We start from the raw sequence: 17497 nt of genomic DNA on the forward strand, positions 1-17497 counted from the left end.
GCGATGGCCATACGATGTCTAAAAGACGTCGTGTACAGCTTACGATGCATTTAAATTATATGCCGAAGGCATCACGCTTTTTAAATTGTTTGATCAATATTGAATATATATTATATTGTACATTTAATTTCTGGTTTAATCATAAGACGGAAGACCGTGGGCTTGAAGGGTAAAACTTGACTCTATGTCTCTGCATATAATGCCACCAAAATCAGGGAGAGGAAGAGGAAGAGGGAGGGTTATGAGTCTGTACAAGTCTGCCATGCATGGCGGGAAATCGATCCTTTTGTCTAATTCTTATAAAACTTAGTTTATTATCCCCTCGCTTACTACATGTAAGTTGCGTGTAGATAAAATTGTTATGGACACTCTAGAACCAAAATGCTCAAAACTTGGTATGGTGTTACTCGTTAAGAATATCTTAAGCGCTATTGACTTTAAAGTTCAAAGATCAAGGTCACAGTGGCAGTTGTAATACAAGGCAATATCACCCTTGTAGACACTCTAAAACCAATATGCTTCAAAAAAATTTAACCACATTTGGTATATTGTTCCTCCTTGTAATGATCTGACATTTTTTACGTTCAAGGCCAAAGGTCAAGGTCATGCAGATGGACTTGATTTTTCTCCTTGAAATAGCATAATACAAAGGAAATTTGTTGCTCATTTTTTTACCTGCTGGTTCTGAAGACAATATTAAAGGTATTTCCAGTTACTGAAAGTTTTGGTTGATTTCTAAAAAAATAGTTTATGTATCAAATATGCATACTAGTATTCAATTTACCATTTTCTGCATGTGTCATATACAAATATAGTGTCCATATTTGTCCCCAATATTTTACATACGAGGGGATGCCACACTCGGCATTGCCTTGTTTGAACTGTAAAATGTGTGCACTAGTCTGAATAATCACCCATAATTATGCCCATGTTTACTGATCTATCTTAAAGGTAAGGTAATGGGTTCGTTGATCCCTTTTATTCAAAAAGAGCTCTTTCCAGGAGAATATCATAATAATATAGACAAAAGGAAGGATATTGGGAAAGCAACAAATGCGGCAAAATATGACATATAGAAAACAAAATGGTTATGGAGTAAACATTCGTGTGACAACAACTCAGACGATACATAAAAAATCAGAATAATGAAGAAAAAGTTGGTTTCCCTATATACGTGTACCTACAGTGTTGGTGTACGAGGCGCGTTTATGATTTTCATTATGTTACTTGATATGAAAAATTGACAAACAATAATATTTTACTCGTAAAAGTAAATCCTGAGCCTGTAATAGCTGCTCTTTTTGTTCCATTTGAATTAATAGAAACAACGCTGTCGCCTTTCTTGTTCTCATAGAATCATATGATATGAGCTCCATGGTTTGTGAAGGTCTTTCTTAACTGTCGTATTAGACTGATCTAGACTGACCAGTGCATATCACGCATGGCACTTTAAATGTATTTTAGCGCGAAAATTAACTTACATTTAGCTTGATTTATTGCCGTCGTAGTTCCATCTTGTCGGCTTCGTACTTTTATTCGATGGCAACACGACGGGATTACGAGGTCTTCACGAAGTCGTGTTGCCATCGTAAGACCTTCGGGTAGCTTCGTGATTCATTCGTGTAGACATCGTAGTGTCAAAACTGCCCGATGGAAACGATGGAAACACGAATACAATACGATGTTCAAAGATGCATTCCCGGTGACATTACGATGGTGAGGATGGTGATACGAACTCAATACGAACCCTCAACATCGGACGCACCTTCGAGTATTTTTTAACATGTTAAAAAATTTAGAACCCTTCCCGAAGTTGTCCCCGAAGGCTAGAAAAAGTGGCCGATGATTCTACGATGGTTAAAGATGGCACTACGAATAGCCCGATCTGGATACGATCAGTCCGGATTTTGAAAATTTCCATAATCGTGTTGCCATCCGCGTAAAAATCGGGACAGTGTGACGCGGGCATAAAGGATCCTACAAATTAATGTAATATACAGTCACAGAAAATAATTATATTTATAAGTACGTCTGAGTCAGTGACAACTCTACAACAGAGATATATACACTCATTCCTTAATTTATAATTAAATTAAATTAAGGAATGAGGGTTTTTACATAATAATTATGCTCGCGGGTAATCATATGAAACTGTGACGAACAGAGTTGATTGCGTTACAATGAAGTACAAATATTTTTTTGTTTATAAATAATACCAAAAAAATTAATGGTATGCAGATATGGTCTCCTTATTGGCAACTGTAAAATGCAGCATATTATTTTCGTATAGTAAATTGCATATCGTATGTGTTATACATATTCATATTATCCAAAAAGTGAGTATTCGAATTTCTTATATAACTTTGATAACTAATTATATATTACAATAACCAAACAACACAAAAAGACTAATTTTAAAGGTATGGTGAAATTTCAGGTATACCATGAAGTCAGAACAAAATTATAGCGAAGTAGGAACAAATAATACCATAAGACCTAGTTGTCTTCAAAGGCATTTAAGGGTAAGTACATAAAAACATTTATAAATATAGAAATGTATAAATGTATAGAAATGTTAGAATGTAAATTACCGAAACAAACTTTGTTTTTGGAAGAATTGCATTGTCAGTCAATATTTTGCCTATGTTGTTGAAAGATTTAAACAAATAAAATATGCTTTCAAAATTAATTCTCTGGGGAAACACAAGGGTGTCCTGGTTAATGGACAATTATGTTAGTACAAATATAATGTAAAAGCAGTACTGTTATGGAGGTAATTCAAACACAACATTGTGAATAACCTCCCTTACACTGTTTTTAAATTATGTATACAGAAATGTTGTATTGTCTTAAGGTGATTAGCAGTCAATTTTTTTTAGAAGTAACTATTCTAAATATGCTGATGAAGGTTATTAAATTTAAGCCATGATAATGTATGTCATTTTCTATTTTGGGACTTTTATGATGTATTTTTATTGGGTTATTATCGTTGCAAACTCCATTGGAAATTTGAATTGAGATTTTGACCATATCTTGAGGGAAAGATGTTTTTGGGAAAAGGAAGAGAGGCTAAAAAAAATGGTGGGGGGAGGGGGGGACATCTTGTTCTGAAGATCTCAGAAAGAAAACAAACAAAAAAAATTCTTCAATTTGTTTTTTTTGGGGGGGGGGGGAGGGAGGGAATCAATGAGCAGCAGCATTGTGTATCGAAAAAATGAATATACATTAAATTAACATAACCAATTCAAGTTCTTTAACTACAGCTATTCTGTGTCAGAAACCTATTATGTGTCAAATATTTAATAACAATCCAAATTCAGACATGTATCAAGTGCGAATATTGTGTCCATTTTTGCCAAAACTGTTCACGGTTGGACCTCTGCAGTCGTATACAGCTGCGCTCAGCGAAGCAATTTTTCATACGTTTAGAAAAAGGGCAATATGTTCAAATACGAATATAATTCACCGGTATATGTTTTTTATGCAATCATTAATTACTGACAACAATTTACGAATATATACTGGTAACATTATTTGTTAATGATTTTTTCGCTATTTCAGGCCATTATAGTCTTGATAGTAGTGTTTATCCTGGCTGTGGTTGTGATAGTGGCAGTGACACAAACAACCAATAATTCAACACCATCACCAACACATTCTAATTTAAATGATGAAAACGGTAGGTTATATTATAATCATTTTCCAAAATAATCCCAATGTTATGCGACTGTCATACAAGTGGGAGGTTCAGCTAGCTATATTCAGGTATAATCCACCTATTTCTATATCAGTAAACGCCTGTGCCAATTCAGGAATCAGACAATTATTTTCCATTTGTTTGAGCATTTGATTTTGCCATTTGATAAGGGACTTTCCGTTTTAATTTTTTTTGTGGAGTTCGAAATATTTCAGAACGGAGTAGTTTCTGTGTAAAGAAATGACAAACTTGTCCTTAAATATACAGTGGCATCTACAACAAAAATAGCATGATAAGTTGCAGTCTGATTCACCATGGAATACATTAATGATGATGCACTGTTAACTTTAATATAACTAATGGATTATCACATGTAAGTTGTTATGTTTCATATACTATTAAATAAAATATGAGTTTATTACTTGGGTGTTGACATGAATATCAATAATATGTTCATTTTTATACGACCGCAAAACCTGAAAATGTTTTGGTCGTATATTGTTTTTTTTATAAAATTCCTGTTTACAAAATTTTGAATGTTTCGAAAAAAACTAAGGATTTTCTTATCCCAGGCATAGATTAACTTGGCCGTATTTGGCACATCTTTTTTTTAAAAACTTTGGGTCCTTAACGCTCTTCAACTTTGTATTTGTTTGGCTTCATAATTATTTTGACCTGAGCATGATGGTCTTATGTAGACGAAACACGCGTCTGGCGTATTAAACTATAATCATGGTAGTTTGTTTTTTTATTTTATAGCTTCAAATAAGTGCCTCTACTATACACCGGAAAGTGAGTATTTTTTCAAGTATATTATTGTAATATAGCGATACAACACCATTCTTAAGATATACATTTTTTCATTATTTAATTCTTGTAATAAAAATATATTTAAAGCAAAAATATTTTTCACGATCGAATAATATATTGAACACATTAACATTACCGAGGAGGATCTATTTTCATAATAAATACGACGAAGAGTATACAATAGGAACAATCAAACACCGATTTGACGAAAAACGGACAATATCATGAACAAAAAGGCAATCAAAAGTATAATATTTTGGATTTTCTTTTTTATGAGAGAAGAAATAAGTAATGTCATACACCGGCTTGTGTTTTTCATGCTTTGACATGTATATGTGATCTGATAGTGTAACACTCAAAACATAAATATCCTACAAACTTATGTTGTGGTTAAAATACAACAATATTAGGCAGGTAATAGATAATACATCAAATATCACATTAAAACAACTGGACAGATAAACACAGAACCAAGCAAAGAATAAATACTGAAATAACGCACACATACAGAAACTAAAAGCAAACACCAAACAACTGCCAGGTGAATACAGAACTATTTGACAAATGCTGAAAGAAACTGACGGGGAAACATCATAAAGGAAATACTGGACAGTTGAACACAGAAACAAATTGCATACTCTGAAACAACTGGACAGTCAAACACATAACACAACTGGGTAATTTAAAAGTAAAACAAGAAATAAAACAACTGGTCCATTAAATACAGAAACAAATGGGAAACACGGAAACAGTTGTCAAAGACTGGCAAAACTTGACAGTTAAACAAGAAAACAAACAGCAAACACTGAAACGACTGGTCTGTTGAACAAAGAACAAATGAAAAACACTGAAGCAATTTTTATACACTGAAATAACCGGTCAATTAATCACAAAAACAAATGGGAATTATACAAACAGATAACTAGCACTTAGCGTATGACTTAATGCAGGCTATTTTAAAATGTTTGTCAAAATTGTTGAAAATTTCAGATATTGTGACGAAAATGAAACTTAAAGATGATCCATTTGAGGGATTATGCGATATAGGCAAGTATTTTAATATAGATTGATTTGCCATAAAATATATTAAATGATGGTGCATTGATAATAAGTTTAGAGTAACTATAATATATTATTATATTTTATGGTACTATTTTTATATACTGCTAAATAAAATATGATTTGAAAAAAAAACAATTGTCTAATGATTTTGCTCATAATTATGAGGTCTTCACTTTCAGACTTAAAGATTAAAGTCATATGAAACGAGTGAGTGGTGAAAAATAATGTTTTTCCAATTCTTGAACCAATGCATGTATATATCACAAACTAAGTCCTCTGTGCACGATTTTATCATTATTTACGCAAATATATCGTATAATCGTCAATTTTTTTTCTCTCTGTCTGTTATGATTTAACAAATATGGCTGCTCATTAAATGCCGTGTTTTGAAGCCGAAGTTTACCGATTGTCACCTTATAGTAAATAAATAACAAAAAGCATGGGTATTGAGCACGTGTTTAACATGTACAATCAGATAATTGTTTATTTTAATGACAGATTCATGCGTATTGCGATCACCGGATCTTTACGAGGAGGGTTACGCTCAGGTCACGATGCATACGGAAAATATGTCGGCGAATTGCTTCCTGGAAGCAAGCAATTAAAAATAAGTAAACTTCTTCTAAATGTGGACAAATTAAAGAATTTTCCTCAGAAAAAAGTATATGTACAAAAGTTTTATAATGAAAACTATCCATTTAGTTATAAAAAACAGATGCATATTTTTTTTTTTTTAATTTGAGGTTTCATATGACTTTAATTTCAAACTATAAATAATTTACTCGATATTTTTTTAGGATCAGATTCTGTTAACAAGACATGTAACATTGATAAACATGAATCAAGTAAGTATTTCCATCAAACTTATTTTAAGTTTCAATAGTACCCCAAAGGCAATTCGTCTAAGTTGAGGTAGAGTCCAGCGTAGGAGCTACAATTCTATGAAAGGAATAAATATATAAGATGTGTGATGTTGCCTATCCTCTTCTCTCTCAATGTTGTTAGGCTTGTGAGGCACTTGTCTCAAAAATTTTCATATATATACCTGGTATATATAAAAAAAAACATATTTTCTGAAACAAGAGCACCACTTTTATGTAATCTCATTAAGGTCATCATATAATTAAAAATGATAATTAAAACCCGTAAAATATATTGTTTTAGTTATAATGTAACTGACAACAAGACAATAGCAATGGCCGATTTTGTCTCGCCACGACGAAGTTGAAATGTGAGAATCAGACTTGCTACTTCCGCATCTGTGTAGTCGGCGGTTTCAACAATGTAGATTGTGATGAAGTCAATATGTGGTGTGCAGTTGTAATTGCATTTTCGCGTCTCAGGTTTGCCCCACCCCAAGCCATGGTTGATTGACCATGAAACAGCTGCTTATCTTAACATTTTTTTGTGATTATGTGAGTTTAAAGGAAACCGTCAGTGATAAATCATTGATTAGTATGCAGTTGTATTAGTATTGTCTCATCTCATGTCCAGGGGGATTATTGAATTCTTCACCTGAAGTCATTGTCTCTTAACTTTTATTGTATAAAAAAGAAGTATGATACAATACAATACAATACAATACAATACAATATTTTATTAACGTCTCACCTTTTACAAAGCAATACATAACACATTGATTAAAACAAATTACACATATGTAAAAGCCATTCATATAGAATTATGAGAGACGATTATTTACACATTAGAAACAAATTTCACACCGCTTAAAACATTAAAAAAAAATTATATATATATATATATATGAAAAAACAAGCAAATACAAAACTATCTACATGAATATAAAAATCTACGTCTCCTATCTAAAATGTCTCTGCAGGTTTTGGCACACAAACGTATATTGTTTACACCACCTAGAATCACAGATATATAGCTTATCTTGACTAGAAAAATTATCAAAACCATCAATATTTAAAGTATTAAAACAACTGTCCCTAATATCATCATACAGTGGACAAAATAAAAGTACATGTTCTTCGTTTTCAACGGAGTGAGGACAGCAAAAGCAAGTTCGTTCTAGCAATCTTAGATTCTCGTATCTCCCGGTCTCGACGCGGATTGGCGCTACTCCACACCTAAACTTGGCGTAAGCACTTCTGTACGATGTTCAATGAGACAATTCTCCACAAGCGACCAATTGACACAAAAATAAACAACTACGGCCTTCAACAATGAGTAAAACGCCCATACCACAAAGTAAGCTGAATAGCAGGCTTGTGACTTGGGACATGCACATACATAATGTGATGGGGTTAAACTAGTTTGAAGGCGCAAACATCTGCTTCTAACCTAGGACAGTGGTTAAGAAGTGTATTACCATTTTAATTCCTAAATTTGCATTAAACTATAATAATAACAAAAGGCGAGCATATCTTTGTCTCGATCGTTTATTATCTTAGATCCTTATATTGACCTTGTAAAATCATGTATCTAATTAACTATTAAAGAGCCATCTAATACATTACAGCCTGCGAGAAATGGAGGTAGATGTGCATAAAACCTTCATTTTCGAATAAAACATCGATCTGTCTTATGCCATAAAAGGATAATTTTCAAATTTCTTATCATTGATTAAATTATTTAATATTTTATTATCGAATATGTGCACATTTTAATAATTACATTTTTTTCCCGTTTAGGCAGCCATTTGTGTGAGAAATGTACGGATGGAAGTTTGCTTCCATCATTTTGCTTCTGTGACAAGAAAGTTCACTGTGTCAACGATAAAAAATACGGAGGTAGAGCAGCCGATGACTCTAAAAAGACTTGTAAGTAATTATACTATTGAATTGTTTGTGAATTACAACACAGCAAGACATAGAAATGTTTTCAGTCACTTATACACAATCATTATGTCTCATCAATACTATCTTTTATTTAAACAAATATGTGTTAAAAGACAGCCATAGTGGTGAACATATTTTGGTGGGTTCAGCGCTCATAAATATGTTTAACCCCGCCACATTCTTTATGTGCCTGTCCCATGAGCCTGTCTATCAGTTGTTGAAGTTGGATCATGTCTATCCTATTTGGTTTTTGTAAACTGTTTAGTTATAAGTTAGGCTGTTAGTTTTCTAAATTTAATTGGTATATATTTTCCATGTCGGGGCCTTTTATAGCTGACTATACGTTTGGGGGTTTTCTCAGTGATGTTTGTCGTACGGTTGCCTATAATTGTTTACAACCGCTTCATATGAACTTTGGTTAAAAGTTGTCATTGCCAATCATACTTCATCTCCTTATTTTATCTACAACATTCTGCGACAGAATTACAATTAAACTGTTATCATTGTATCAAATATATACTAAACAATAAGACAATAATTATTGTATTTATTTTTATACTAAACAATTTAATTTTTACGGTTTTTTTCTTATGTTGCACTGTTACGCCATTATACAGTTTCCTTTGTAAACAAATTATATGTATTTATATTCAATGCAACAACAAGTTTTAGCTTTCTTAAAAGCTGTGGACTGCTTCGATTTATCCTAATTTAATGTAATATGAGTATATGTGTGCATGTGGTATTTTTAGATAGTTGATTGATATAAAATGGATTTACTTTAAGAGTGTGTGTTATGAGTGTGCCTCTCTGGAGGTGTGCCTAGATTAGGAGAAGTTATCAAATACAGATAATGCTTTTTTGAAAACGTTGTAGGGGAACTTTGTTCAGCAAACCAAATCGTGCATATTGCAGATTGACAAAGCAAACAAACGTGATAATTGATATTTCAATATTGAATTTCAGTGTGCAATATACGCATAAAACGAACATGAATTAATGACAGTTGATCGGAACTGATATACACATAGTTAATTTTCCGGCTTTTAATGACTTATCCTGAACGAGAAAAGTATGTAATTCTTTGTCTCATTAAACCAATGGCTGTTGCTGTAAATATTTCAAGATGGCGTGTATGTCTACTGAAACTAATAGCTCCGCACCGTGATGCGAAGCAATTATGAAACAGAAATCAGACTTTTATTATATAAAAACAAAAAAAAAGCTACTAGTTCATAAGTAGAAATAAACTTAAAATACACCAGCGAATTTGCATACCCTTTGTAGGTAATAAAAGCAATGAATAAACGTTTTAAATACTATGGCTATGCAAGTTGATATTTGTTCAAAATCAAACTCTAATGAAAAGAACCAGTAAGGATATCTTTTATCAATCGATAAATAACTCATCAAATGTTCATTTGCATTTATTTACTATTTTTTCAGGTAATTGGTGTGCAGATGTTTTCATCAATCAATTTAATCACCGAGGCAATGCGAGTTGCTCTAGAGCCTCTCAAGCTGTGGTGAACACTACCTGTGAAGGTTATGATGGGTTCATGTGCAGTGTCATAAAAACACGTGTATGCACTTTAACAGATAAACGGCAAAATCTAAAACCATGCAGCAGGTCAAATTTAAAAAAATGTTTCATGAAATCGAAACGATCTGGAAAATATTACCATTGCCAAAATTTCATGGGTAAGATAATTTTTAAAGGCGCATTTCGTTTTAGATTTAAAGTTTATTATAGACAAGAACATTACATTGCCTTAACTAATCATTATTACAATCAACGGAAAACTTTCAAACTTTTTAAAATTACTAGTATGTTATTTTAATAAACAATTATAAATGATGAAGTGATGTTGAGATAAAGAAAAATACGTTAAATATAAATATTTAATTAATATATTGATAAGTGTCACAAGGGATACATAACTTTATATTTTCATTTTATTTTTATTTCCAAATGACAGATTCCAATGTCGAAGAAAGAAAAGACCTGAAAACGTGCAACCTGGATGCTACCCCTTGATAGAAGAAAGGTAAACACATGACCAAATATTCAAAACAGATTTATATTTCTGTGGTCACACCATTAATCTCTTTATATAATACAGACATCTATTCCCTTTAAATTTTCTGATGAAGATTAAAGACATTGATATTTCAAATAATTAACCAGGTCTAGATCAATAAATGTCTTTGGAGTTTTGTACCTTACAAAATTCCTGAAGACTGAAACAAACCACCAGTAGGATGGAAAAATGGACATCTCCCATATAGGTTTTATTGCTTACCACCTGGTAATTTTTATAGGTCAAGTCAGGTCTTTAAGGTATCTACGTTGAGAAAAAACAATGCTTTGCCTTTTCAGGAAAATGTTTTATAGCTCTCTTTCGTATTTATTTTTGCAGGTAGAACATTAAACTAAGTTAGGCTTCATCCAAGAAGTTAAATTGATCAGTTGGAAGGAAAAACAACTTTGTGCTCTTGATTGACTATCGTATAGTTGATGGATGATATCGTCCCTGAATGTGTATACCAAAGACAGACAGACAGAGATACAATGAGTTCTTGAAGAGTGAGAACCAGAAGAATAGCCAGTCACCTGTAGTAGTGCATTAATCTCTTTAATGTGTGGAATCTTTATTCAACTTATACAATTTGCTTACTTGAGTTTAAAAGTATAATACGTAATGATATACATTCCATCTAGGTCTGTGTGATACGTTTGTGTTTGATATCAAGAGAGTGTATAACTATCATTGGTCGACAGCTTCAGATTATCTAAACCAATAGTACTAATGTATCTGTACAGTTCCGAAATGACACGTGTTACACATATTTGCCTTTAAAATCAGTATGTCCTCATTAAATCTATGCATTTATCATAACATTGTTATATAAAGTCTGAGACTGTCAACAGAAATATTAGTTATTAACTTTTTGTTTGACAATAGATTTGAATAGATACCATTTTTTAGAACTCCTCCATTAAATATAATTGCTTAATAGAATAATGCTAAGACATATATGTGGTATGATTTCCAAATACCAAATGGCGTAGAAAGTATCAGCCACATGTCACTCTACGACATTCATCAATGAGCAAATCCCTTACCACAAAGCAAGAAATAAAATACCCCAACATGAACGTAAAAGTATTCAAATGAGAAAATAAACGGCCTTCTTTGTTCATAAATTATTTACCGAATAAATGAATAACAAATATGATAAACCGCAACAAACGCCCTATAATTTACTTTATCTTACCTCCTATACATTTCCAGGAATATGATTGGTTAAAAGCGTCCGCGTGCAAACCGTGTATATTTGATATTAGGTTAGTAGGGAGGCGGGGCTTATCTCATACACGGTTAGTAGTGGAGTTACGTCCCTTTATATACCTTATTAGGTAAGAAGAGGGCGGAGCTTATATCATACACGGTTAGTAATGGTGTTATGTCCCTTTATAAAAAAACAAAACGGTACTGAGAAAAAAATCTTAAAAGATCCAACAGACGACGAAATTGATGATTAAGATTGAAACAAATTCATAAAACACATTTAAACCTTACAAGTCGTTATTGTTGGCATCTGTTTTTGTAGGATCAATGGAAGTATTTTCTTAGTGCTAACAGTATTGAAGACTTGCTCATTTTGAGAATCACTAGTCTTAATTTCACACGTTAAGATAGTCGGTAAGATAAATTCGTTACATAGTGTGCTAGTGACGTAATACGTTATATATGGGGTCAGTAAATTCCATATGGGGATTCGAGCTTCGCTCTCACCCCATATGGAATTTACTGACCCCATATATACCGTATTAGGTCACTAGCACACTATGTAACTAATAATATATTGACCTCGGACAGAGACACACACGAAATGTGGCGGAGTTAAACATGTTTGCAGTCGTTCATCTCTCCCCCACCCGGAATTATGGTGTAACAGCACAATATAAGAACAAACCATGCAAATGAGTTAAAAAGGGCGTCCATGACTTACACAACTATTTTTTGGTATCTATGAAATAATTCAGTAAAGGTTGATAGTAACTTGTGCTGACGAAATCATTGACTTCACAATTTACTAGTATTACATTGATTACGTTTTTTTGAAATACAAACCGCCACTACATACACTGCCTTATGTTTGTAAAATAATTTATTGAATTCTTTGTTGCATTGACAGGTAAATTCTTATTGAATTTTTTTGTTATATTTCCTCTGTGCTATCAAGTTATCAGTTACAAACTGATAAAGATGAGATCTTAACCATGACAATCAATTTATGTTTCCGTCCATAATAATTAAACTTTTTAATTTCATCTCAGGGAACTAGAATAATTAATTTGTAGTTCACTTTTAAACAAATGTATTGTTGTTATTTATGCAATCTTTGTTCTCTATTGCCATTGTTTTATATATCTGTTATTTGTTTGAAGTAATGTTGGTCTCTATGTATAACGTGATAAATCTATATCTATTTTATCTAATATTATGCAATGGCATTTGAGTGTGTATATTAAAATTTAAAATGGAAATGTGGAATGTTAATTTTTATATATTTTTAATATAAAATTGTCGTCAGGCACCAAAATAAATATTGAGAATAAAATGATGACGTGTTTGGTTTATATGACATGATATGGTTATGATCACTCCAAAAGTTAGTTTCAGTCTTATGGTAAGGGTCATATTAAAGCTACGATTTAGACAAAAGTTACATTACGATTATTTTTGTTTCAAGTATTGATAAAAGCGGTCTTTTGCAATAAGGTTGTATAAGACAAATGAGGTAACATATTGGAGGAGAGAGAGTAAACAAGCATTTCCTTAAGAGTCCGTGAAAACTCTTTGCCAGTATATTTCTTGATGACCATATTTGAGATAAAAAATTGAAATAAAAAGTAACTTTTCATAATCGAAACTTTTAGAAAATATTATCCTATATAAAGTATTTGATTCGGAATACAATTCTCTGCACAAATGTAACGTTAACACTTACTTTTCAGTTGTAAATTGAAAGATTATTAGGGTTCATTCCTGTCATTATTTGTGAACTTATATCCAGGTTAGGCTGTAATCCGATATAAAGTCTTTGATTGAGCTTTACGAAACGAAATGATGAAAAAATGTCTGACGGACGAATCTAAAACCATATACCTCAATCCCGCTGTTTCTTTCACGGTGTTTAAAATGATACAAACAAGGGATTATATATTTTTTTTATATTTGTGATAAGTCAAGTGCGTACTCTTTACAAGAACAATCTACAACATGGTAACGAGGAACAAACGACTGACATCGACACTCCATAAGTGTGATATAGAAATACGAAGATGTGGTATGAGTGCCGATGAGACAATTCTCCATCCAACTAAATATGTATAAAAATGATAAATTAAAGTACGGTCTTCAATTGTCTAACCCCAAACAACAAGCTATAAAAGGCCTAAAACGACTAGTGTAAGACAATTTAAACAGGAAAACCAACGGTCTAATCTATATTAAAAAACGAGAAACACTTATGAACCACATCAACAAATGACAACCACTGAACAACAGGTTCCTGACGTAGGACACGTGCAAACAAATGCAGTGAATTTGAACGTTTCAACAGGCGCCAACCTTCATTTTAACCTAAACCAGTGGTGTACCATTACAACATTAAAAACACACTATAAAAGGTAATGTTTGATTAATGACATAATATGAATACAACTTTAATTACAAAGAGGGATATAAAACAATGTCAACAAGATATTAATAGGTGCTCCGGAAGGGTAAGCATATCCTGCTTCACATTTGGAACTCGTCGTGTTGCTCATAATAGTACAAACCCGGTGATAAGTATAAATCTGTCCGTCACTTTCGTAAAAAGAGAATGGGATTGTAGTTACGACATAAGGAAAATATCCGTTATCATCTGTGAAACTGATATTCCATAAAATTCAACCAACTGTGATGGGTTCCATAACATTTACGAAGGGGCAATTTCAACTTCATCATTTGGAACCCTTCGGATTAATTGCCTCCTTGTGAACACCAATTCTATAACAAGGAAATCGTGATAGAAAATACAAGCCCGGAGATATCGTATCGACTGGGAGGTATATACTGCGTATGCAGGAGCTGCTGGGTTGTCTGGCGTAAATACAAAATTTAATCCTAATATCTATGATGAATTGATTTGCTACATAGAAATGGAAAGTTCAAAATTGGGAAGCATTTATTTTGTCGTAAAGTTTTGTTTTCAACCGCCCTTTGTTATCAATTTCTAAATGTAAGTCAAGATAAGAGACATACTTAACTGTATCTGGTGTATCCTTTACACCAAGTTCGATTGGACAGATGCAATCAACATAGTTAACAAATTTGGAATTATTTAGTGAGATAACATCATCTATACATCGGAAAATAAAGTTAAAGGATACGCTAACTTCTTTTCTTTCTTCCTAAGAAGTTTATGTATGACGTCAGTCTCATAAGAATAAAGGAACAATTTGTTTCAATCGACAAGAAGAGGGGCACAGTTGGTTCCCGTCCTCCAAACGTAAAAAAGGATTTTTTTGGTATGAATCAGAGTGATTTTGTATAAGGTGCACTCGATTTTCTCTTTTCGATACAATTGTAACCCATTTTTTAGAATTTTTTCTCGAGTCACATAATGGAAGGGCAGACACGAAAATTGCTGAACTAATAGATTAATATGTTCTTCGTCCGTGGTATTTTTTTTCCAAAAAATCGGAGTTTATGCATTTTCTACATCCAACTTGATAGATGCCCATGTCGTCGACTTGATATCTAATTGTTCTGCTTAACTATGTAATAGATACATTGAAAACTTATGCAAATGGTGTTTTTAAAATAGAACAATTCGTAATTGAGAAGAAAATTGTCATTTTCTTTGTTTCTATTAACTTTTAATTTTTTTTGTTACTATAGTAAACATTACAGTAAGCATTTATTGCCTTCTTTAACATAGAGTTTCGATTCTTTTGTTCTGTTTCAACCGGGTTTCCGCCTGTAATATGAAGTTTCCATGATGTCGGTTGTTTTTCTCGGATATATATCAGACTGTTTTCTTTCTGTAATAACTTTAATAATACAAGGAAGATACTAACTGCTATTGGCTTGCTGCTGCACCTGTATAGTTGTTTTAAGCAGATATATACATTGATCGACTCCCGATTCAAATCCAGATTACAATGTAGTTTAAAATAGTATATTTTGGAGTGTTATTCATATATATTTACATGTCAGCTAGTAGAACATTAGTATTGTTTATACGGAGTATCTTGTAAAAATCAAACAATTTATGGATAATATAACTATCATAATTATCTTGTTTATTGGAGCCGTAAATATCCCTTTGATCCCTCTTGTACATGTCCTATGGGGACTTGAACAAGAGACAATTTAACCACACAAACCCTGTTGCAATCTTACATATACAAATCCTATGGTTTGCCTTTCGAAAAATGTATTCGTTTGAGATTCGAGGAAAACATAACTACTAAATTTAAGAGCCATTCTTTATAATAACCAAAGGATAAAAAAAATTGAAATCCACTTTTCAGAATTAAGTTATCATGAATTCAAATGAAATATATATTAACTTTCAAATAATTTAGACTTACACTGAAATAAAAATCATAAAATACTTTATTGAAACATGAAATTAAAATGGTAAGTGGTGCTACCGTATTTAAATTTATATCTATTTAAAAAAAGTTTTGATAACATTAACACATTACAAGAAAGAAGAAAAAGAGCATGACGCTATTTCTATTGACAGTTTTTTTTAATGAGTCATTTTAAATTTTGTGTACAAATTAAAGAGTATAGCAATTAAAGATTAAAGTTGTTTAAATTGATAAGAAAATACGGAAGACTTTGTTCAATATTACTTCCATGCTCTGACAGACTGAGAAAGCTTAAAATCATTGTAATCAATAACTGATGACACACAAGTTAAAGCTAACTAATTTACTGAGGTGGTCTATACTGTTATAGGAATACCTCTAATATAGATTCATATACTTATACTCAAGTTATTGTATGCGAACCAGTTAAATAGTTATTTTTGTTAAAAACCCTTTTTTTGCCCCTTATTCCTAAACAGCTACATTTATAACCTATAAATAAGACCAAACCTTCCTATTGGCACATGGAACATTGTGCTTAAATTTAAGAGATACATTCGCTTAGACTCAAGTTATTGTCTGCAAACTAGGGAAAAAAATGTTTTTGGACCCCTTTCGACCCGTAATTATTAAACGGTTTTAGGCCATGCACCCCCAAAAATCAACCATAACATTCCTTTTATCGTACTTAACCTTGTAGTAAAATTTCGTAGAAATCTATATTCCTATACTTAAAATGTCCTGAAACATGACAAAAGCTTGTTTGGCCCTTTTTTGGTCTCAAATTCTTAAACAGCTATGACGATAAGCCCCAAAATTAATCCAAATATTCAAACTGTGTTGTGGAACCTTGTGCTAAATTTAATACAGTTATATACACTGATACTCAATTGTTATTTTCTGTGAAACAGACACATGTTTGTTTTATTAGGCTGTTCTTGGCACCTTATTTCTAAACTGCTATGACAATAACTCCAAAAATTAATCCAAACCTTCCTATTTTGGTATGGAACCTGAATGCTAAATTTCATAGAGGTATTATATATAAACTTATTCTGAAGTTATTGTCATAAGTTTGGCACCTTTCTACCCAGCTACGAAAATAACCCTCATGATTAATCCCCACAATCCCTTTTGTGTATAGAACCTTGTGATAAAACTCGCAAAATTAATTCTTTATCTATTATAATTTTCTGTTGGCTGCAAGTAGATATTAAGAGTATATTTTTCTATAAACAATCTAAAAGGATATTATTGATCTCTATTGAGTTATACAATATTTTTTTCGGTATTTTGATGGAGGATACTTGTTGGTTTAATCATGAAAGTGGTATACTAATATTATAATATTATTTCCGTGATTTTATCAAGAGTAAATCTAATCTCATTAACAATTTAATTTCTAGTGTCCTTATACTTGACATTTTATTTGGTGTACTGGGTTTTTACAAGTTTATTTAT

The 17497-nt window shown here is 32.1% G+C and overlaps 1 protein-coding gene across 1 annotated transcript; it reads left to right on the forward strand.

The window, feature by feature from the left end:
* The first annotated feature begins 2767 nt into the window (after positions 1 to 2767).
* Positions 2768 to 11394, forward strand: LOC139511067 (uncharacterized). The gene is made up of 9 exons (XM_071297637.1): positions 2768 to 2773; positions 3562 to 3679; positions 4457 to 4489; positions 5498 to 5554; positions 6367 to 6414; positions 8230 to 8358; positions 9823 to 10077; positions 10356 to 10424; positions 10797 to 11394. The coding sequence occupies exons 1-8, from the start codon at positions 2768 to 2770 to the stop codon at positions 10412 to 10414; spliced, it is 705 nt and encodes a 234-aa protein (XP_071153738.1). The 3' UTR covers positions 10415 to 10424; positions 10797 to 11394.
* The last annotated feature ends 6103 nt before the right edge of the window (positions 11395 to 17497 follow it).

This window comes from Mytilus edulis, chromosome 2 (assembly GCF_963676685.1).
Source record: "Mytilus edulis chromosome 2, xbMytEdul2.2, whole genome shotgun sequence".
Lineage (NCBI taxonomy): Eukaryota > Metazoa > Mollusca > Bivalvia > Mytilida > Mytilidae > Mytilus > Mytilus edulis.